The sequence below is a fragment of the Typopeltis vanoorti genome, chromosome 9, assembly GCF_054136105.1.
Source record: "Typopeltis vanoorti isolate ZY-2024b chromosome 9, IOZ_Tvanoo_1.0, whole genome shotgun sequence".
Lineage (NCBI taxonomy): Eukaryota > Metazoa > Arthropoda > Arachnida > Uropygi > Thelyphonidae > Typopeltis > Typopeltis vanoorti.
In genome coordinates, this window is record NC_143557.1 from 88,461,242 (window position 1) to 88,484,409 (window position 23,168).

At 34.0% G+C, this 23,168-nt stretch overlaps 1 protein-coding gene across 1 annotated transcript in view; it reads left to right on the forward strand.

Moving 5' to 3' along the window:
- The window catches only part of dre4 (SPT16 homolog, facilitates chromatin remodeling subunit dre4), a 371,785-nt gene that overhangs the window by 100,697 nt on the left and 247,920 nt on the right, over window positions 1-23,168 (forward strand). Inside the window, exons 10-11 of the mRNA XM_090398585.1 lie at window positions 3,479-3,594; window positions 21,219-21,284. Coding sequence (XP_090254711.1) covers window positions 3,479-3,594; window positions 21,219-21,284 — 182 coding nt within the window. The remainder of the gene's footprint in view (window positions 1-3,478; window positions 3,595-21,218; window positions 21,285-23,168) is intronic.

Consider the following 23,168-nt stretch of genomic DNA (forward strand, 5'->3'; position numbering starts at 1 on the left):
CACTTCTTAGCATTTATGTTATTATTTAATTGCTGTTCCATTGTTGTACTGAAGATGTCTGTGAAGCATAGGCTAAAATGTTACTAATTAACATCAAGTTTTTCCCATGTGAGTTTTTCTATTTCTTTAGTTTATTCTTAATATGATAGCATCATGGGCTTAGTTTCTTCAGTCATAATTCTAAACAGTCCAACTAACTATCTAGAACTTCTTTTGTGCTACTTTTTGTGGACTGATTCTTTTACTTCCTCTGGTCATCACAGAGTTCTTATTTGCATGTTGTTTATGTGAATCCCACATATCAAGCAATCTGGTATGATATTTAGATGTTGATTATTACTCGTGTTTTGTTTAATGGAGAGAACACTCATCTAAAGATGATAATTATTAACTAAATTTATTTAGTTAATTTATTAATTTTGCCTTAGTCATCAAGACATCTTCATGCTCACAAAGAAATGCAACTGAGCACATGCATGCAGGCACACTAGCGGGAAGGTAAGCACAGAGTATGAAAGGAAGGAACCTATAGTCCTAACTAATGTCCTTTATGAAAGCAGTCATGGAAACTTGATGAGGGGTCTCAACTTTTATTCCATATTTTAGATAAAGTGAGGCAACTGGTTTTTTTTTTTCAAATTTGGTGAGGGTTGTAATGCTGTGCCATATTATAGAAATAATCTGTCCAATCCAATTTATATCTGTTCCTCTATAAAAGTGATTCTTTTCACAATTTGATCATATTTCTTTTTTCAAGCAAATGTGTTGTAAAGTCACTTCCTGTTTGAAATCTGAATGCTTATGTATGTTGCTGTTCTTGCAGTCAACAGTTGCAGAATTGCTGCTATGTAAGTGTGGTTTCGTGGTGTACATTATGTAATTGTCCATGTAATTAATTGGCTTTAGAATATAGCAGCACAGTTTGCTGCCAGAAATTCACCTTAACATTTAAATAAATGGTCAGATATTAGTCCCAAAGAAACCTTTTCCTGATCAACTATTTCAATAATAGTAATTTTTTAATGCTGAATTAAAAAAAAATAAAAATTTGAATGAATCTAATATATAAAATTTTATAACTAATTAAAAAAAAATTACTTTACATGTACAGTTGCCTCTCATAACTCCAAACACTGCTATAACCAACAAACTACTGAAAGTCCAACCAAAACTCCATGGGTACAGTGATAGTGCTAAAACAGTATACCAAACTACCAACTATGACAAGCTATTTCTGTGGTTTCTTATAGGTTTTCTATGGTATCGTTGTCCTTGGTACCAAATATGCTCTTACCAAGGATCTAGATATTACAGTAATATCTAGATTCTTTTTAATATCATTTCTTGCACAAATATGGCATTATGAGAAACATTTTCCTTGTATTGTACACACTTGATAGGCATTACCCTGACAGCTCGCCTGAAATTATATTTATTGGATGACTTACACATGTCAATAAACTATTTTTGTACTTTCTGTTGATCTTCTCTCTCTCTCTTTCTGGTACAGTGCAACATAACATCTAGGAATGAACTGTACCTGAGAGAGATGATTCTTCAAGAAACCTTTTTTTACAGTATGAAAGCATGATGCTAACATATACAACAAATGGAAAAAGAATTTGTCTACTTCAGAGTTTTCCTTGCTCAAGGATAATATTTGAATATTGCATCGGTACAATCTACACTTCTTATATACATGTTATAGTCTACTACAGATGAAGACTATCTTTTTTATGATTTGGTATTGTTTAGTCTTGATGCAGCTGCAAAACAATTGCATTTTTACTCATGCATCCGCCCCCCCCACTCCTTTTTTTTTTTTTTTTGCAACCAATTTCATCTGTTAAGGTCCACCCCCCAAATGAAAAGTTACAGGTATAATTGTTCTTCTTTTTCAGAAATCTAGAAATGACTGAATTATATTTGTAGTAATTGTTCATATAGATTTTGTATCCTTTGCTCAACATATCTTTTACTAGGTTCACTCCTAGGTATACTTTATATTTAAAAATTGGTATAATTTTGCAACAATATTTGCTCTAACCCATATTTATCTGGTTTATCAGATAAATATGGGTTAGAGCATATATTATTAAGAGAGAAAGGTGTTCTTCTAGAATGTGCATTGTTTGGAATTTCTGTGCTAAATAATCTATTTAAAAAATTCACTAATATTACAGATCTTATTTTAGAAAGTGCATATGTCGTGCTGTTTTTTGGAATGGTTAAATTATCATTGAAGGAATTTTTGAATGAATACAAATGATTTATTGACATTGTCTGATGTGAAGATTGAAGGAAGTAGTGGATTGGAACTCCAGTGTCTGGCTTTTGATCAGTTCCAGTTAATGTTATCAGTCCAAGAAACTGATATACTTTGTCACTGTTTCCATAATCAAGCTTGACGATATAGGCTCATATTCTGGTTTGACTGCAGGCCTACTAGTCAGTGTAATGATTTGTTTCAGACACTATATTGCTTAGTTTTCTAGTGAAAAATATTTGCATGAGTACTTTTCTGACATCTAAACACCCTTCATCTTTGGCAGATATCACTATGACTGCTTGGACAGTATGAAGTTCGGGTGTGTGTGTAATTGTTAATCTGCATTTCCTCATTCCAGCCTTTTCTAATCCTCATTCAGATAAAGAGCAATATCTTTCAATAACACTTTTATGACACAAAGATGGAAAAAAAGAATTCCCCACATGCCAGAATCATCTCGTTATAAGTTGACATTAAATGTGTTTTCATTATTTGTATGTTTAGGCTCAGATGCTGGTTAGAACTCATATTGGTTATTTAATGGAATGAAAACAGCACAAGGGATGAATTAACAGTGTAATGCATGTTTGTTACAATATATATTGCAGACCTGAAAATGTCTGCGACAGAGATGAAATATTGGAAGCATTAAACTCTGTTTAATTCATTCCTTGTGCTATCTTCATTCTATTAAACATCCAACGTAGTTTTTTTTTTTATATATATAATGAATATTTTTTACATTGAATTTTTGATGAGATTTGATCTGCATATTCAGTTAACTCTCACTAAAACTTGGAGGACCACAGGAACAGTTTGTTATAGTGTATAGTTGACTATACCAAATTTCTTTTAACATAACATTGCATCTATGAAATTTTGATTTGTGCTTTTCTGTAATTTGTTAAGTGAGTAATTTTTTTATATTAGTGTTTGCTGTAGTGAGAGCTAGATGTATAAACTATTCAATATGCAGAAATGTTTTCTTATAGTTAGAATGATGTGTTTTCTTGCATATAGTATGTTACAGTTTGTCCTAAATATGAGTTAGTGCATTATGACATATCTGGAATACAGTATTTTAGTGTATGTCCTACAAGTTAAGAGTAGATTGTTTATTAAGAGGTATATTTTTAATACAGTGTTTGGTATTTGCTTTATTTGTGTGCTTCTGCTGTTTTGCCATAATCAAATTATTTTTAATTGCAGGTATGGTATTTAACATCAATGTTGGATTTTCTGGATTAGAGAACAAGGCAGCCGGAAATGATAAACAAGCCAGAATATATGCACTTTTTATTGGAGATACAGTAGTAGTGAATGAAGTAAGTGTTTCTTGAAATTCTCATATATTTATACAATAAAGAGCCAAGAGGCTATATTTTTTGGCGACGTAAATTAAGTTAAGGGGATCATAAATCCCTCATTATTTCAAAGCTGAATAAGAAACTTGAAGATTGAAATCTAAGAGTTTCATGCCGAAGAACTTTCGGTGAGTCCAAGCGTAAGTCATCACCTGGTAGTACAACACTAGGACAACTTGGAGCAAAGGTGGAGCAAGTTTTGATCACTGTCCTTAATATTTTCTCATAATGTAAAACGCAGCAGAATGCAAACAAAACTTTCTATACTTTCTGTTTGCAATTGGAAAGTACATCTTAGAGATGAACAACATCTGAAGCTAACATTACTAGATTGGTCCAAGGAAGTACATGGAAGTGTGTGTGTGTGTGTGTGTGTGTGTGTGTGAGGGAAAAAAAAATTTCTTACAGAAGCAGTTCAGGAATATTTTTTGGGAAAACTGAAAATGTTCTGAAAAATTTAATAAATGAAGGAAAGAGTACTAAAAAGCAAATCAGATTATGATTATTTTACATGAAGATAAAAATATTCTGAATATCTGTAATAATTACTTTGAAAAATTATCAAATGACATAAATAGCAATAAAACCATGGTGGTAACAAGCAGCATACTTGTAACTACATACCTACTCAGAGGAATGCATCATTATTATTATTATTTGCACATTCAATTCTCACTATTTGAAATTCATAAGGACTAGGTATGTATGTTGAATTTCCTTTATTTCAGTATTGGAAGAATAAAAAGCCCTCAGGAACATGACATGTCTAAATTGTATAATCTCAATTGCATAATTGAGGGGGTTTAATCAGAAGATTGAATTCCAGATGATTAGAATAATGCTTTCATTGTGCACCAGTTTGAAAAAAAAAAAGGATGTAAAATTGAATAATAAATAATCGGGTTTTAACTCGTTGATTATAGATAATTGTATAATTCCATTCCTGCATTTTTAAGAATGAAAGAAAACATATCTTCTGCAAAAGTGCAGAGGATATATAGAAATGCAGGTTTTTCCTTTTGTGAGCCAAAATACAAAAAAACTAGATCAGACATGCTCTCCACTGAACAAAAAGCATATCACCTACATAATACTCTGGCTAATTCAATATCCCCAAATATATGGAATGCCATAGAAGGTATGCATTCAAAGAAAGTCAACAGTAGATGACAAACATTGTAAATATTGAGTCCTATATCTTGGAGTAATGACATAATTAAACAAAGACTTTTAATTATACTATTACTCCAAGACACATTCGAAAAGTGGATATCATAGCCAGTGTTGAAAAAGCTACTAAATTTCTGTCTCACATGAAGCATTATCCACAAAATTACTTAGTGCTTTTGTTTTATTAAATAGTCGTCTGCCAAAAAATAATATCAAAGCATCAGAGAAAGATGCTTTATAAGTTTTTTTTTGTTTACATGACAATGGTGAAATCGTTATACTCAAAGCAGACAAAAGAATTCAAAAGTCATTTTAAATTGTATGACATTAAGAATGGACGCTTTCCCATATTCAGAAATGGGAAGAATGATTACACTTGGTTGTCACATATAAAAACTAATAATATGATCTCTAGTACTTTTGAATTTAGAGAAAATCTTAAAAATCAAGATGCTTCATCACTCCCAGATTATATAGTATGCCTAAAGTGCAGGAGACAAACATCACCCTCCATCCAATAGTTGTAAAAAATAGAAAACCATAAAATTGATTTAAAAAAATAGGGAGTTTTTTTTAATTAATTTTATAATTTGATCCTCGGCCTATACATTGTACAAAATGTACTATACATTTGAAAAATAACCTTGTGTAAGTGGGAGAAAGGGTGCTTAAGGGTAAACACTGTATAACTGAGAAGAGACCTCCACATAGCCTCTAAAGGAACATGGAGAATCGACCAGGGCTTCTGACCTAATGTCCAGTCCTCACTTTCTCGTGCTGCACCCTGTTACTACGATACTGAATGAACGAGGATGAGTGGGAAATTTGGGATTTAGCTGACCAAATTGTATTCTTATTGGCTAAACCACAATGTAAAATGATAATACAACATGACAGATCATGATGGCTGGGGCATTGCCCAACCAGCATGATCTGTCAGTGAAAACAACAAGGGCTCCCCTGTTGTTTTCGCCAAGGAACCAGATCACACAGCAGAAAGTTAGCTACTGGAACAAATCTTGAAACGCATCCCAGCTCAACATCACAAGAGTTCAGGATTGGTACTATCAATGTAAGAAGCCTGAATGACAAAGAAATGGAGTTGGCTGTGGAATTGGATAAATACCAGATTGACATAATAGGGGTGACTGAAACAATAAAGACAAAAACTAGTGAGATCTCTGTAAGCAATAAATACAAAATGTTATATTCAGGCAATAACAATCAAAGAAAAAGAGTAGCTATAGTATTCAATACTAAATATGAAGCTAATCTTCTTGAATAGCAGGCAATATCAAGTAGAGTGATATGGGCAAATATCAGAATGGGGAACTGGACATTAAGATATATTTGTGCCTATGGTCCCACAGAAAGTTCTACTAAGATAGAAGGGAAGGAAGTTTTTGAGACTTGAGAGAATGCAACTGACACAGTGAAAAAGGAAAAGTTGGTCCTTGTTGAAGATCTAAATAGCAGAGTAGGAAATGTTTGTCAGACATACAAAAATATTTTGGGAAAATTTGGAGAAAAGAGCAAAGCTAATAATAATGCAAACACCTGTTGGATTTTTGCTCGGGACATCAACTGATTATTACTTACACAATGTTCCTACATAAAAATGTGCAAATTCAAATGGAGAGAAGAAGCAGTGAATAAGAGAAGTCTCATTGATATGTTATAGTTAAATTGTGATGTTTTCTCAGCTGTGCAGGACACTAGAGTGTACAGAGAATTTGAAAGTTGAAGTGAACACCATTTAGTCTTCAGCAGGATAAAACTGAATTTCATATTGAAAAGATGAACATAAGAAGTTTTAAAGCGAATAAAAGTTGTGCAGCTCTCAGATGTAAACTGTAGATCAAAATACGCAAATGTTATAATACTGGTCTTTTGTGGTCCAGTGGCTAGCATATCTGCTCTCCAGCCAAAAGGCAGTGAGTTTGAATCCTGCCATGGACATGGATGTTTAAGATTGTCTCTGAAAATACTAGTGGTGGTGGTCGGCTGTAGATGGAGTTGGTGTAGTTGGGAGACAGAGAGTTGTAGAGTAGATGCCCTTCCTCGATGGGTCCTTGGACTCCCTGGAGGTGGCAAGGGAGTCCAAACAAATGAAAGAGATTGAGTAGAGGAACAAAACATTGGAGATTCGGTGGCAAGCCCTAAAGAAAACATTGATTCAGCCAGAGAGTCATGTGGTGAGCTTGTCTGCAAGGATAGAAAAATCAGAACTTCATGGTGGACACAGGAAGTTAAAGAGGCAGTGAAGGAAAAGAAGAAAGCATGTCAAAAAAGTTTCTGGTGAATGTCAGCTTCTACTCTTAGAGACTAAAGAGACAAATGTAAGAAAGCTGAACACTGTGTAAAACTAACTAAACAAAAGTGATTGGAAAACTTTGGTAAGAACATACAAAATAAATATCAAGAAGGTGGCAAGATATTCTTGAGGTTCGTGAAAAAGCTCAGAAATGGAGAAAAAAATGCTGTAAAAGAAATTAGATGATAAAGGTGGCATTAAATTGATGAGCAGGATAAAATTGAATTTCATATTGAAAAGAATGACAAGTAAGAAAGTTTTAAAGCGAATAAAAGTTGAGCAGCTCTCAGATGTGAACTGTAGACTAAAATACACAAAGATTACTGAGGTAAAAATGAAAGAGTTTGAGAACAGGAACCAAACCTTGAAGATTTAGTGGCAAGCCTTGAAGAAAACCCTGATTGATTCAGTCAGTGAGGCATGTGGTGAGGTTGTCTACAAGGATAGAAAAATCAGAACTCCATGGTAGGCATAGGAAGTTAAAGAGGCAGTAAAGGAAAAGAAGAAAGCATATCAAAAGTTCCTGGCAAATAAATCAGCTTGTGCTCTTAGAGAATACAGAGACAAATGTAAGAAAGCTAAAAACGCTGTGTAAAACTAGCTAAACAAAAGTCATGGGAGGACTTTTGCAAGAACATAGAAAATAAATATCAAGAAGGTTGCAAAATATTCTGGAGGTTGTTGAAGAAGCTTAGGAATGGAGGAAAGAGTGCTCTAAAAGGAGTTAGAGATGATAAAGATGACATGAAAATGGGAGAAAAAGATATCATTGAAGTATGGAGTAATTACGTCGAAAAATTGCTAAATGAAACTAGCAGTGATAGTACAGTGGTAAAAAACACTCAACAGGCATACAGTTAGGAATACATATCCATACTTGAAGTAGAAAAAGCCATCAAAGACTTGAAATGTGGAAACGCAGCAGGAGTATATGATATTCGTCCAGAAATGCTGAAGTATGGTGGTATAAAAGTCTTATAGTGGCTGCACTGCATAGTCCAGAAAGCCTGGACAGAGGGACGAATTCCCGATGATTGGAGTAAAGCTCTCATAGAACCCATATATAAAAAGGGAAATAAAACAATGTGAGAATTACAGAGGTATTTCCCTACTTAGTGTTCCTGGTAAGATTTATGCAAGTTTACTTGAGAAACTGTTGAGAAGAATTGTGGAAGAAAAGTTGGTGAAGAACAAGCTGGATTCAGGGGAAATAGAGGCTGTCAGGATCAGATCTTCACTTTACAACAAATAGTGGAGAAATCAAGAGAATATAACAAAGATCTGTATTTAAATTTTGTCAATCTGGAAAAGGCATAACAAGGTGCCAAGAGAGAAGCTGTTCAATACGCTATAGTTATATGGTGTCAATGGGGCATTATATCAAGCAATACTTGGTCTTTATTTGAATTGCAAATTAGCAGTTAGAATTGAAGGAAGTACAGGAAGATGGTTTAATGTTAAATCTGATGTGAGACAAGGCTATTATTCATTATCAATATGGATCACATTATGAAGGAAAGTGGTATTAAACATGATATCAAAATTGGAGATGTTAATGTCAGCTCTTTGCTTTATGCAGAAGATGTTATACTTCTAAATAAATCTGTTATAACATAATATATAACATAATAAATGTTATACTTCTAAATAAATCTTGCAGATATGTAGTACATATCTGCAAGATTCCCTTACTAAATTGAATAACTGCTGTAATAGATATGGTATGAAGGTCAACAATAAAAAGATGAAAACAATGAAAATAGGCAAAATAATTGAAAATGTCAACTGTGTTTTGAACGGAGAACCTGTTCAAGTAAAACATTTCAGCTACTTAGGTACGATTTTTAGTGAAGATGGTAAATTACATATGGAAATAGACAACAGAATCAACAAAGCTGGTATGGTAGGAAGTCAATTATATAAATTCATATGGAATAAGAGAGAAATTAGTTTGAACACTAAATTAGCTGTATACAAGACAGTGTTCAAACCAATTTTAACTTATGGATCTGAAAGCTGGGTCAGAAGTAAAACACTTAACTAAAGGCTAGAGACCGCAGATATGGGAGTTCTGAGAAAGATTAAATGGGTGAACAGATGGCATCAGTGGCAATATCATATTAAAAACGAGGATATTAGGAAAGAACTTGATATTGTCAGCATCCAGGAATGCATTAGCAGAGCTAGTCTCAGGTGGTATGTTTACGTAAACAGAATAGGCCAGGAAAGATTAGCAAAACAAGTGTTCTCTGCCAGGTTGCTAGGAAAATGACCCAGTGGAAGACCAAGATATAGGCGGATTCATGCGGTACAATGTGACTTAGACGATAGAAATATAAGCTCTGATGTTGGAGTCTGACAACTAACAGACTGATTTGGAGGAAAATTGTAGATAGGAAGTTAGTAATGATGTAAATTTTTCATGTAGTACTATCATATCCTGTACACCCCCTTGAGGGTACATGGCAGGAATTTGATGATGATGAGGTGGCATGAAAAATCTGAGAAAAAGATATCCTTGATTTATGGAGTAATTACTTTGAAAATTGCTGAATGAAACAATCAGTGATAGCACAGTGATAAAAAAAAATAATAAAAAAATAAAAAAATATTCAACAGGCATGCAATCAGAAATACATATCCATACTTCATCATCATCATCAAATTCCTGCCATGTACCCTCAAGGGGTGTACAGGATATGACAGTATTATATGAAAAAATTACATCATTACTAACTTCCTATCTACAATTTTCCTCCAAATCAGTCTGTTACTTGTCAACACTCCAACATTATCAAATCGTATATTTCTATCGTCTAAGGCACTTTGTACCGTATCAATCCACCTATATCTTGGTCTTCCTCTGGGTCGTTTTCCTGCCAACCTAGCAGTGAACACTTGTTTTGCTAATCTTTCCTCTCCCACTCTATTTAAGTGACCATACCATCTGAGATTAGCTCTGCTAACGCATTCCTGGATGCTGACAATGTCAAGTTCTTTCCTAATATCCTCATTTTTAATATGATATTGCCATTGATGCCATCTGTTCACGCCTCTAATCTTTCTCAGGACTCTCATATCTGCGGTCTCTAGTCTTTGGTCAAGTGTTTTACTTCTGACCCAGCTCTCAGATCCATAAGTTAAAATTGGTTTGAACACTGTCTTGTATACAGCTAATTTAGTGTTCCGACTAATTTCTTTCTTATTCCATATGAATTTATTCAATTGACTTCCCACGATACCAGCTTTGCTGATTCTGTTGTCTATTTCTATATTTAGTTTACCATCTTCAGTAAAAATTGTGCCTAAGTAGCTGAAATGTTTTACTTGTTCCACAGGTTCTCCATTCACAACACAGTTGACATTTTCAATGATTCTGCCTATTTTCATTGTCTTTGTCTTTTTATTACTGACCTTCATACCATATCTATTACAACAGCTATTCAATTTAGTCAGAGAATCTTGCAGACTTGTAGCGGATTTATTTAGAAGTATAACAGCATCCACATAAAGAAAGGGCTTCTGACCTAATGTCCAATCCTCACCTTCTCGTGGTGCACCCTGTTTGGTATCTACTTTGATACTGAACGAACGAGGATGGGCTGACAATTTGGGATTTAGCTGACCAAATTGTATTCTTATTGGTTAAATCAAAATAAAAATAAAAAAATATCCATACTTGAAGTTGAAAAAGCCATCAAAATGTAAACATAGGTTTCTGTGGTTAATCAGTTCTGTAGATTTCAGTATTGAGACTACATATTAATATAAAGAGTTTATTAAAAATAAGCAGTTAAAAAATTTAATTTTTTAAATGTTTATTTAATTTAATTGTTTATTTTTAATAAACTCTTTATATTAATATGTGGTCTCAGTACCAAAAACTACCTACAAAGCCTGAAATGTGGAATGGCAGCAGGAGTAGATGAAATTCAACCAGTAATGCTCAAGTATGGAGGTATAAAAGTCTTATAGTGGCTGCACTGCATAGTTCAGAAGGCCTGGACAGAGGAACAAATTCCTGATGATTGGAGTAGAGCTCTAATAGTACCCATATGTAAAAAGGGAAATAAAACTGAATATGAGAATTACAGAGGTATTTCCCTACTGAGTGTTCCAGGCAAGATTTATGCCAGTATACTTGAGAAACATTTGAGAAGAATTGTGGAAGAAAAGCTTGGTGAAGAACAAGCTGGATTCAGGTCAAATAGAGGCTGTCAGGATCAGATTTTCACTTTTTTGAAGAATAGTTGAGAAATCAAGAATATAATAAAGATCTGTATTTAAGTTTTGTAGATCTGGAATAGGCATGTGCCAAGAGAAAAATTATTCAAAATGTTACAATTGTATGGTGTCCATGTAGCATTATATCAAGTAACACTTGGTCTTTATTTGAGTTGTTAGTCAGCAGTTAGAATTGAGGGAAGTACAGGAAGATGGTTTAATGTTAAATCTGGTATCAAGATGTACATTATCCCCTCTGTTTAATAAATTTAGTTTAATCCTTTATCCAAGCGTAAGCAAACAAAGTTTGCACCTGAAAATATCTTCAGGACTGGGGTAAGGTAGTGCAACACCAGGCAACTTCGAGCAAAGGTGGACCAAGCTCTCATTACTCCTTGTCTCAGTATCTCCTATAATGCAAAGCACATCTCCTTGCAGACATGTATACTGCTATGCATTAAGGAAACAGCCACTACCCAGACCAGTTTCAACCTTTATTGAGGCTCGTCAGTGGAAGGCAGACTCAAACGTAGAGATACTATGGCTGAAGCAGTAGGAGAGGTCATATTTACCTATAGGAGTTGCCAACAGGTGTACCACCTTGTTGATCTTTTATCCAAGTGTAAGCAAACAAAGTTTGCTCCTGAAAATATCTTCAGGACTGGGGTAAGGTAGCACAACACCAGGCACCTTTGGTCAGAGTTGCCTGGTGTTGCACTACCTTACCCCAGTCCTAAAGATATTTTCAGGCACAAACTTTGTTTGCTTACACTTGGATAAAGGATTCAACTAACTTTATTATAGTCTAACCAAGTGAAAAATAAACTTCCAATATCTCCTCTCTTATTTATTATCCATATGGATCACGTACGTCATGAAGGAAAGGTGGTATTAAATTTGTTATCAGAATTGAGATGTGAATCTCAGCTCTTTACTTTATACGGATGATGTTATACTTTAAATAAATCCAGTACAACTCTCCAAGATTCCCAGACTAAATTGAATAACTGTTGTAATAGATATGGTATGAAGGACAGCAATAACAAGACAATGATAATTGGCAGAAGCATTGAAAATATCAACTGTATTTTGATTGGAACTTATAGAGCAAGTAAAACATTTTAGCTACTTAGTCATGATTTTTAGTGAAGATGGTAAATTACATATGGAAATAGACAACAGAATCAACAAAACTGGTATGGTAGGAAGTCAATTATATAAATTCATATGGAATAAGAGAGAAATTAGTTGGAACACTAAATTAGCTGTATACAAGACGGTGTTCAAGCCAATTTTAACTTGTGGATTTGTGAGCTGGGTTAAAAATACAACACTTGTTCAAAGAGTAGAGACCACAGATTTGAGAGTCCTGAGAAAGATTAAATGGGTGAACAGATGGCATCAGTGGCAATGTCATATTAAAAACAAGGATATTAGAAAAGAACTTAATATTGTTAGCAGAGCTAATCTCAGGTGGTATGGTCACTTAAACAGAATGGGAGAAGAACGATTAGCAAAACAAGTGTTCTCTGCCAGGTTGGCAGAAAAAGACCCAGAGGAAGACCAAGATATAGGTGGATTGATACAGTAAAAAATGCCTTAGAAGATAGAAATATAAGATCTGATAATGTTCGAGTCTTGACAGGTGATAGATTTGATCATCATTAAATTCCTGCCATGTCTCAAGGGTTGTATAGGATATGATAGTATTACATGAAAAATTTACATCATTACTAACTTCCCATCTACAATTTTCCTCCAAATCAGTCTGCTAATTGTCTTCTACTTCAAGTATGGATATGTATTCCTGACTGCATGCCTGGTCAATGTTTTTTACCACTGTGGTGTCATCACTGCTTGTTTCATTTAGCAATTTTTTGAAGTAATGACTCCATACTTCAAGGATATCTTTTTCTCCAATTTTCATGTCACCTTTATCATCTCTAATTCCTTTTACAACACTTTCCTCCATTTCTGAGCTTCTTCAACAACCTCCAGAATATCTTGCCACCTTCTTGATATTTATTTTCTATGTTCTTACCAAAGTCTTCCCATGACTTTTGTTTAGCTAGTTTTACACAGTGTTTAGCTTTCTTACATTTGTCTCTGTATTCTCTAAGAGCACTAGCTGACTTATTTGCCAGGAACGTTTGATACACTTTCTTCTTTTCCTTCACTGCCTCTTTAACTTCCTGTGTCAACCATGGAGTTTTGATTTTTCTATCCTTGCAGACAACCTCACCACATGCCTCTCTCTGGCAGAATCAATCAGTATTTTCTTCAAGGCTTGCCACTGAATCTCCAAGGTTTGGTTCCTGTTCTCAAACTCTTTCATTTTTCCTTCAATAATCTTTGTGTATTTTATTTTAGTTTACAGTTCACATCTGAGAGCTGCTCAACTTTTATTTGCTTTAAAACTTTCTTACATGTTCTTCTTTTCGAAATGAAATTCAATTTTATCCTGCTCAAGACTAAATAGTGATCACTTCCAATTTCAAATCCTCTGTACACTGATGTCCTGCACCAGGGAGAAAACATCACTATTGACAATAACATAGTCAATGAGACTTTTCTTATTCCTTGCCTCTTCCCTCCATGTGAATTTGTGCACATTTTTATGTTGGAACATGGTGTTAGTAATAACCAATCCATGTCCTGAGCAGAAATCCAACAGGTATTTGCCATTATTATTAGCTTTGCTCCTTTCTCTAAATTTTCCCAAAATATTTTTGCATGTCTGATAGTCATTTCCTACTCTGCTATTTAGATCCCCAACAAGGACCAACTTTCCTTTTTCATTGTATCAGCTGCTTTCTCTAAAGCATCAAAAAAATTCCTTCACTTCTACCTTAGTAGAACCTTCTGTGGGACCATAGGCACAAATAAATCTCATTGTCCAGTTCCCCATTCTGATATTTGCCTACAGTAGCCTCATATTTAATGTTGAATTAAATATGAGGCTACTCATTCTTTTTCTCTGATTGTTTTTGCCTGAATAAAACATTTTGTATTTATTGCTTAGAAATCTCACCAGTTTTTGTCTTTTTTGTTTCAGTCACCCCTATTATGTCAGTCTGGTACTTATCCATTTCTTCAGCTATCTCCATTTCTTTGCCATTCAGGATTCTTATGTTGATAGTTCTGATTTTTAACTCTGGTGATGTTGAGTTGAGGTGTGTTTTCAGATTTGTTCCAGTAGCTGACCGTTCGCTGTTTGCCCTATTTCCCATGACAAAAACAACGGGGGCCTTGTTTAACTGGGCGACGCCACATCTGGCATGAAATATTGAGATTGATTTGATGGAAAATTGTAGATAGGAAGTTAGTGGAGATGTTTTTCATGTAGTACTATCATATCCTGTACATCCCTTGAGGGATGTCATGAATTTGATGAAGAAGATGATCTGGGAAAGACATATAACAAAGTTCTGAGAGGAAAGTTTGTCAAACACTAAAATTATATTTGGATGAGTGGAACGTTATACAGAGCAATATGTTGTGTTTATTTCAATTGTAAATCAGTTGGTAATATTGAAGGAGATACAGGAAGATGATTTGTGAAATTAGGTGTGAGACAAAGGTGCACACTATTTTCATTCACTATCATTCATCATCAATATGATGAATTAGGCAATAATTAAAAACACTATACAAGATAGCATTGAAACCAGTTTTAATTTATAGGTATTTGAGAGTTCTGACAAAAATTATTGAAATGAATGGATAATATCAGTGACAGAATTATATTTTAAATGATACTGCAAAAGAATCTGGCATTATCATTCAGGAATGTGTAAGCAATATGGTCACTCAGTGGGAGAGGAAAGTTTGTGAAAAAGCTGTTTTCATGTAATGATGGTAGGAAAAAGACAATGCAGGAGACCAAAATATAAGATCTGAGAGTATTCTAGTTGTAACCAGACATAAATTTGGAGGAAAATTGTCAATCGGAAGTTGGTAATAATGTAAACTTTTCATGTAGTACTATCATAGTTCACTGCATGCTTTGAGGGTGTGTAAGAATATTGATGATGAGCTTGGATATCTCTTATACGTTTTCATCAATTAATAGAAAAATGCAAAGAACACTAAGCATCTTGTATATATGCTATCACTTAAGATGTAGATCAGTTTTCTCTTATTTGGTTTACCATGCTGATGTCTATTTGTAGTAATGGATATGTTTTTACTAGAAGAATATCCTTCAATGGTTGAATGTCATCCATCATGGAATATGAATAGATGTCGAGCATATTTACATATCCATCCCTTGTCTTTATGGCAGAGTGAATGAACTCGCTCACTTGCTTTGCTATCATCAGTTGTCCCTCAACTAAGCTCTAAAAATAGAATCCTTTCCCAACCATTTAACAGTGATCAGCATTTCACACTACTATTTCCTTTTTTGGGAAGGGATCAAAGAGATTTTACAAGCTTATATATATTACAGTAGACAACATCATCTTTGTACATCATAGCATGCCACCTTGAAAAGTTTATACTTGCTGTGCTGTCTCCTTATGTCATTTAAGGAAGTTGCTTACTTCATTCTCAGTTTATCAACAGTTTACAGAGAGAGAGAGAGTACTGAGTTCCAATCTGCTGCTGTTTTCCATTATCATATTTTATTTGAGCAAATATCCTATTGAAATACAGTCATACTGCTCAGCTGCATGCCATATAGCTGGTACTAGAACACATACATAAGAAAAATATTATCAAGGATGCATGATTTACAGGCATTCTAATCTCTTTGCAGACCTTATGGTATGTTGTTAAAATGCACATCTGGTACATTTCAGATTTTCTCTGAGTACTGTTACTTTTGTCAGTTTCTTATACTCGATTACAGAGGGTCATTAAAAGAAAAATTCATCAGTAACAATTGTTACAGTCACATGAGATCAAGCCTGAAATTAAGTAGCAGCAATAATAACTCAGAAGTTACTGAGGTATTGCCACTGCTTATATCTGCATACTAATTTGTTTATTTATTTACGAATATGCTTGAATATTTTATTTCGTTTTATTTTTTTTTAGATATTTATTTTACCTTGTGCACACTTGAACCTTAGACGTGTTACAGTGTGGCCTCACCGGTCTCCATGCAACAATGAAACAAAACAAAAAAAAAAACTCATAGACTACTTGAAGTATTTTTAATTTTTCTTATGCATAGTTTTACTGATAATTTTTCTTATGCATAGACTTATGAAAAATTGCACTATATTGAAATCTAATGTATCAGTACAGTTTGTACTGATCATTTCATACAGACCAAACTAATATTAACTTACTATGACAGTAAGTTGCATCATTCTGTTACTCTTATAATATCCTACACATTCTAAAAATGGTGATAATATATGGAGTTCAGCTTAAATTCTCAGGTATATCTTATAATTTGCAAAAGAAAAAAAAAATACAAATTTTTTAAAATCTTAGCGTCTGTAAGCAGAAAATTTGATGACAAACTTGAAATTTTATGAAGATAATTGATAATTTGTTTTAGTTAGTTAATTAATCGATTTCTGAATTATCTTGCAATGAATAAGATAAAATATCATAATCTCAAGTATACCCTGATCTTGATAGTGTATATTCTAACAAGTTTTCATAATTTCATAGTGCCATGCTGAAGAAATTTACGAGTTCTCTATTTTCTTGTAGTGTTTGTTACTGAGTGCATCTGTCACTAATAAGTATTTACAGTAGAATCTCTCTTAACCAGCAACAATGGGCCTTCACCGATTTCAGATATGAGATTTAGAAATTGCAGCATGCGAAATTCGTTGGTTGTGTTTTTCGATCTGCTTGCCATAATTAAATAAATAACATCAAAATTGTGTGGATTTTTTTAAAATTTAAAACACATACACATAAGTTTATATTTCACCAAATCAAATTTAAACAGCATTTTAAATTACAGTATGTATTATCACATGAAAGTTGTTGTGAATTTCATAGTGTGATGACATAACATAGGTTCGAACGTCTGCCTGCTCGCAAAATTGTTGCCAGAGCTTTAAAAATTCACTGTGTATACAATGAAGTTTCATAACATCATGTGCTGAAATAGATGAACATTGCTCGGCAAATCTTATGGAAGTCTGCAATCCTTTGTCAGCTTCCTTCTACACAACTTTCTGTCTGCTTGCCATCGTCCAGATCTTCATCCTCCTCCTCATCATCTTTCTCCTTTCCCAGTACATGTTCAATTATTTTGTCATCATCGAGAGAGAGAGAGAGAGAGAGGTGGGAATGGAATTGTCCACATCCACCAAAGCCATCACCTCCTCTTCACTAACACTAACCTTCTCCGAACGTGTTACTAAATCCAAGATGTCAGACATTGGACGTGTTTTAAAACCACCAAAATCTTCATTACTTGATTTGTCATCTTCAAACATGATCATTGGCCACAATTTATGCCAGCATTGACATTAAGTAATGTTCTTTACATTCTTCCAGGCAGGAGACAAAGTAAATATGGTGTCTTTCAATGTGAACTGTTTCTGAAAATCTTGTATACTACCTTCAGAGTTCACATATCGACACATAAAAAGGGAGCATTAGTTCATCTTTATATGCTCAATGACTCCTTGGTTGGATAAGGCTTGTTATGCTGGGCAGCAGAAACATAACACATGTTTTCCACATTTAAGTCTTCAGCTGGTAGATGGGCGTGGCAATTGTCCAACAAAAGAATCAATTTTCTGTCTGGTGGTAAACCCTTTTCCCTTAAATGCTCCTTCACACTGGACACGAATACACTATGAAACTATTCTTTGAATATGTCACAATCCATTCATGCATTCTTTTGTGACTGATAATGGATAGGCATATTTTTCACATTTTTAAAGCACTGTTGATTGCGGTACTTGCCTGTCACTGACAATCTTACTTTGTGCGTACCTGCAGCATTTGCGCATACTACTACAGTTATGCAGTCCTTTTTCTGTTTAAAGCCCTTCATCGCACAAGCCAAAGTCAACGTGGGAAGACACCTCCATAACAATCCAGTCTCGTCGGCATTACATATTTGTTCTCCTGCAGTCATATTATTTTCATCCACAATTTTCTGAAACTGCTCGATAAACTCGTTTGCGGACACTTCATCGGCACTCTTCTGTTCACCAGACACATCTAACTTACGGATTCATGCCTTTCTTTGAATCGTAATGAATTTAGTTTAATCCTTTATCCAAGTGTAAGCAAACAAAGTTTGTGCCTGAAGTATCTCCAGGACTGAGGCAACTCGTAGTAAAGGTGGACCAAACTCTCATCACTCCTTGTCCCAGTATCTCCCATAATTCAAAGCACATCTCCTTGCAGACATGCAAGGAGATGTGCTATGCATTAAGGGAAGGGCCACTACCCAGACCGGTTTCAACCTTTATTGAGGTATCATCAGTGGGAGCCAGACCCAGAAGTGGTGATACTAAGGCAGAAGCATTGGAGAGGTCATATTTACTTATACGAGTTGTAAAAAGGTGTACTACCTTATTATTAAATTACTCTGGATTTAGAGAAAGATGTTGCAAGTGTTGTTTTTTTTTTTTTTTTTTTTTTTTTTTTGGTTAGACTATAATGAATTTAGTTTAATCCTTTATCCAAGTGTAAGCAAACAAAGTTTATGCCATAATGCAAAGCACATCTCCTTGCGGACATGTATAATGTCCGCAAGGAGATGTGCTTTGCATCATGGGAGATACTGAGACAAGGAGTGATGAGAGCTTGGTCCACTTTTACTGCGAGTTGCCTCAGTCCTGAAGATACTTCAGGCATAAACTTTGTTTGCTTACACTTGAATAAAGAATTAAACTCAATTCATTATAGTCTAATCAAGTGGAAAATAAAACTTCCAATTTCTTTGAATCGGTTAAGCCATGCAATGGAAAATCTACACTCGCCTTGCATTTTCATTTTTCCATGCAATTGCTTTGCTTTTTCTTGCAGCATCAGTCCAGAATTCAAGCTCTCTGATCTTTTCAGGGCAAACCACTCGTATAACACACAATCTAATTCTTCACACCACGATTGGTGTACAGTTTTCCGATTTTCTGCAGCCTTTGTAGATTCTGTTTGCACCATGAATCTCTGGAGTTGACCACCTTGTTTCTTTATATCATACAACGTTGAACTTCCAACTTTATATTTCTCCATTAATTTTGTTCTGTTGACACCTCTCCATTTTCTCCAGCAATTCGAGTTTTAACTTGAGAGTGAGAACATTTCTGTTACGTTTTGCGGGAGTAGTCATAGCAACACTACATGGGCTAGGAATGTACATATACGAATGCAGTTGGTTGGCACAAGTTCTGGCCATGCAATATACAAAACTACCCATGTGATCTCTCTCTCTTAGCCAATAAGCTGCTAGGAGTATTGTGTGAAGCACATTACTCCTAAGCCCATGCTACTTAGCTGTACATATGACAGTATTGCCAGAATGCAAGCCCATTGCGTATTTTTCTTATCTCATAGGCTTAAATTTCGGGTTTAAATTTGGACCTTCAAAAGTGTCATTGTTTTGGCATTGCCAGTTAATTGGGTGTCAATTACAAGAGATTTTACTGTGATTAGTTTTAATTAATAAGTTTAAGTTTTTAACCTTTAGTGAGAATGAATTGTAATGCTGTCTCCAGATACACTTAATGCATTTACTGATGACAAGTGATAAACCAGTAGTATTCTTAGATTACAACAGATTTCTACTCACGCGAGTCATCTTACTTAGCTAAACAGGAAATATGTCTGGTATCACTACTGTGACCTCTGTCTTAGTATGCACTGCCTTAGACCCCTCTGTGCAGGATATAATGTTAAGATTAAAGATAGGCTTTTTGTGGAATCAGACTTTGCATTTGACACATTCATCTAATCAATAGATTATGACTGTTTAGGCTTCAAAAGATTCCCAGTAGACTTAATTTGTGTTTAATGTTTAATTTTTCCATCAGCTTTTTCTTTAGCTTCAGGTCAGAAGTTCATCTTCATTCAATTCTTTACATTCATCATAAGCTGTGTGGAGATTTCTTTTCAGTTAACTAGTTTTGTCCTTTAAATGAGCCCAAAAATCTCTTAATTTGTTTAATATTTCAGTTTTTATAATTTACTATTAGTTTTGTTATGATATAAATATAAATGCAAAATTACAAAATAAATATAAATGGGAACTTATAAAGATTTCAAAAGATGTTTATGGATATTTTATGTAATCATGTTTCATTGAAACTACAGTTGAAATTGAAATAAAAATGAATTTAAAAAAAAAAAAAAAATGGCTGATCTGTAACATAATTAGCAAATGGAAAATATTTATGATTAGGATTAGTTGAAAATCTGAGATTCAGTTTTATGCTAACACATAATTTCCACTCTCTGCTTATCAGAACCTGTAGTCTTTTATGTGTATTCATCTATGCGTTCTTGGATTGACTTTTTTTTTTTTCAGTTTTGCCGAAGAAAAGATCTGGAGTCTTTCCAAGAAAGGAGAAATTTTGAGCCTGTCTTTTTCTCTAGCAACTCATGCATGGGAAACCACTTATTTCACATTACAAAATGACATTGCATACTCACACTTGCATGCACACATACAGTGTAATATTATTTTGGATTGTGAAATGGAATCTAATTAGGCATCACATTTTTTATGCTTAATAATATTTTATAATATTTACTCTTTTAGGCTTAATATTTTACTCTTAAAATAGATAATATTTTAAGAGTAAAATAGTTCAGGTTTTAATATTACATTGGTGGTCAAGTTATGAATGTTGTTTGCTCATACCTAGGTGAAAGACTAAATCAAAAATATAATTAAAATCATATGTAAAGTATTAATTAATTTAATAACTAAAACTTTATTTTCTAGAATCAACCAGCAACCATTTTGACTAACAGTAAGAAGAAATTGAAAAATGTTGCAATATTTTTAAAGGTTAGTTAGTTTTACTGATGTCTATTGAGTTTGTGCATTCTTAATTATTAATCAAAAGCTAATAACTTTTTTAATTTTATATCCAATCAAAACGTATAATTTGTTTAATTGAAGTTTTGCTTTTCTTGTTATAATAATATCAAGGAGGCCAATGACAAAAGGATACTTCCCCCTTCCCACTTTTTTTCACAAAATGTCTTTCAAAAAAAAAGTAGCTTGAAAGTAGAATTTCAAAGTAATCTAAAAATGAAAAACCATTTTTTAATAGTTCTTAATTATAGTATGTTGTTAAATAATTCAGAATTTATATTTTAAAGCAGTGTGGGCATGAGTAACTATTTTATGTGACAGTTTTACTAAAATTAATATTTCTTATCTGGTAATAACTAGCATCTTCAGAAGTATAAAAACACAAAAACATTGGAAACCATTAAATTGAAGAAAAAAAGATGTATATGACAGTGTTGCAATATGGCTTGGCAAGCACAAAAAGCAAACTGGATGTTGGGGGGGGGGGGGGGGGTTCAGGCCAAATAGAGGCTGTCAGGATCAGATCTTCACTTTACGACAGATAGTGGAGAAATTATGGGAATATAACAGAGATCTGTATTTAAGTTTTGTTGATCTGGAAAAGGCATGTGACAAGGTGCCAAGAGAAAAGCTATTCGATATGCTACAGTTATATGGTGTCAATGGGGCATTATATCAAGCAATACTTAGTCTTTATTTGAGTTGTAAGTCAGCAGTTAGAATTGAAGGAAGTACAGGAAGGTGGTTTAATGTTAAATCTGGTGTGAGATGAGGATATACGTTATCTCCTCTGTTATTCATTATCTATATGGATCACATTATGAAGGAAAGTAGTATTAAACACGATATCAAAATTGGAGATGTTAATGTCAGCTCTTTGCTTTATGCGGATGATGTTATACTTCTAAATAAATCCACTACAAGTCTGCAAGATTCCCTGACTAAATTGAATAACTGTTGTAATAGATATGGTATGAAGGTCAGCAATAAAAAGACAAAGACAATGAAAATAGGCAGAAGCATTGAAAACGTCAACTGCATTGTGAATGGAGAACCTGTGGAACAAGTAAAACATTTCAGCTACTTGGGCATGATTTTTAGTGAAGATGGTAAATTAAATATTGAAATAGACAACAGAATCAACAAAGCTGGTATGGTAGGAAGTCAACTGAATAAATTTATATGGAATAAGAGAGAAATTAGTCAAAACACTAAATTAGCTGTATACAAGACCATATTCAAGCCAATTTTAATTTATGTATCTGAGATCTGGGTCAGAAGTAAAACACTTCACCAAACACTAGAGACTGCAGATATGAGATTCCTGATAAAGATTAGAGGTGTGAACAGATTTCATCAATGGCAATATCATATTAAAAACGAGGATATTAGGAAAGAACTTGACATTGTCAGTATCCAGGAATGTGTTAGCAGAGCTAATCTCAGGTGGTATGGTCACTTAAATAGAATGGGCGAGGAAAGATTAGCAAAGCAAGTGTTCTCTGCCAGGTTGGCAGGAAAACAACCCATAGGAAGACCAAGATATAGGTGGATTGATACTGTACAAAGTGCCTTAGACGATAGAAATATAAGATCTGATAATGTTGGAGTCTTGACGATTAACAGACATTTTTGGAGGAAAATTGTAGATAGGAAGTTAGTAATGATGTAATTTTTTTTTCATGTAGTACTATCATATCCTGTACACCCCTTGAGAGTACATGGCAGGAATTTGATGATGATGATGACAAAGGGTAGACTTCTGAATAGAGTCCGATCCTCAGCAATAACGTCCTGGAGTTACCTCCTAATCAGGTTCTGGCAATATTTATTTGATCAAGCTGTGCCAGCCAG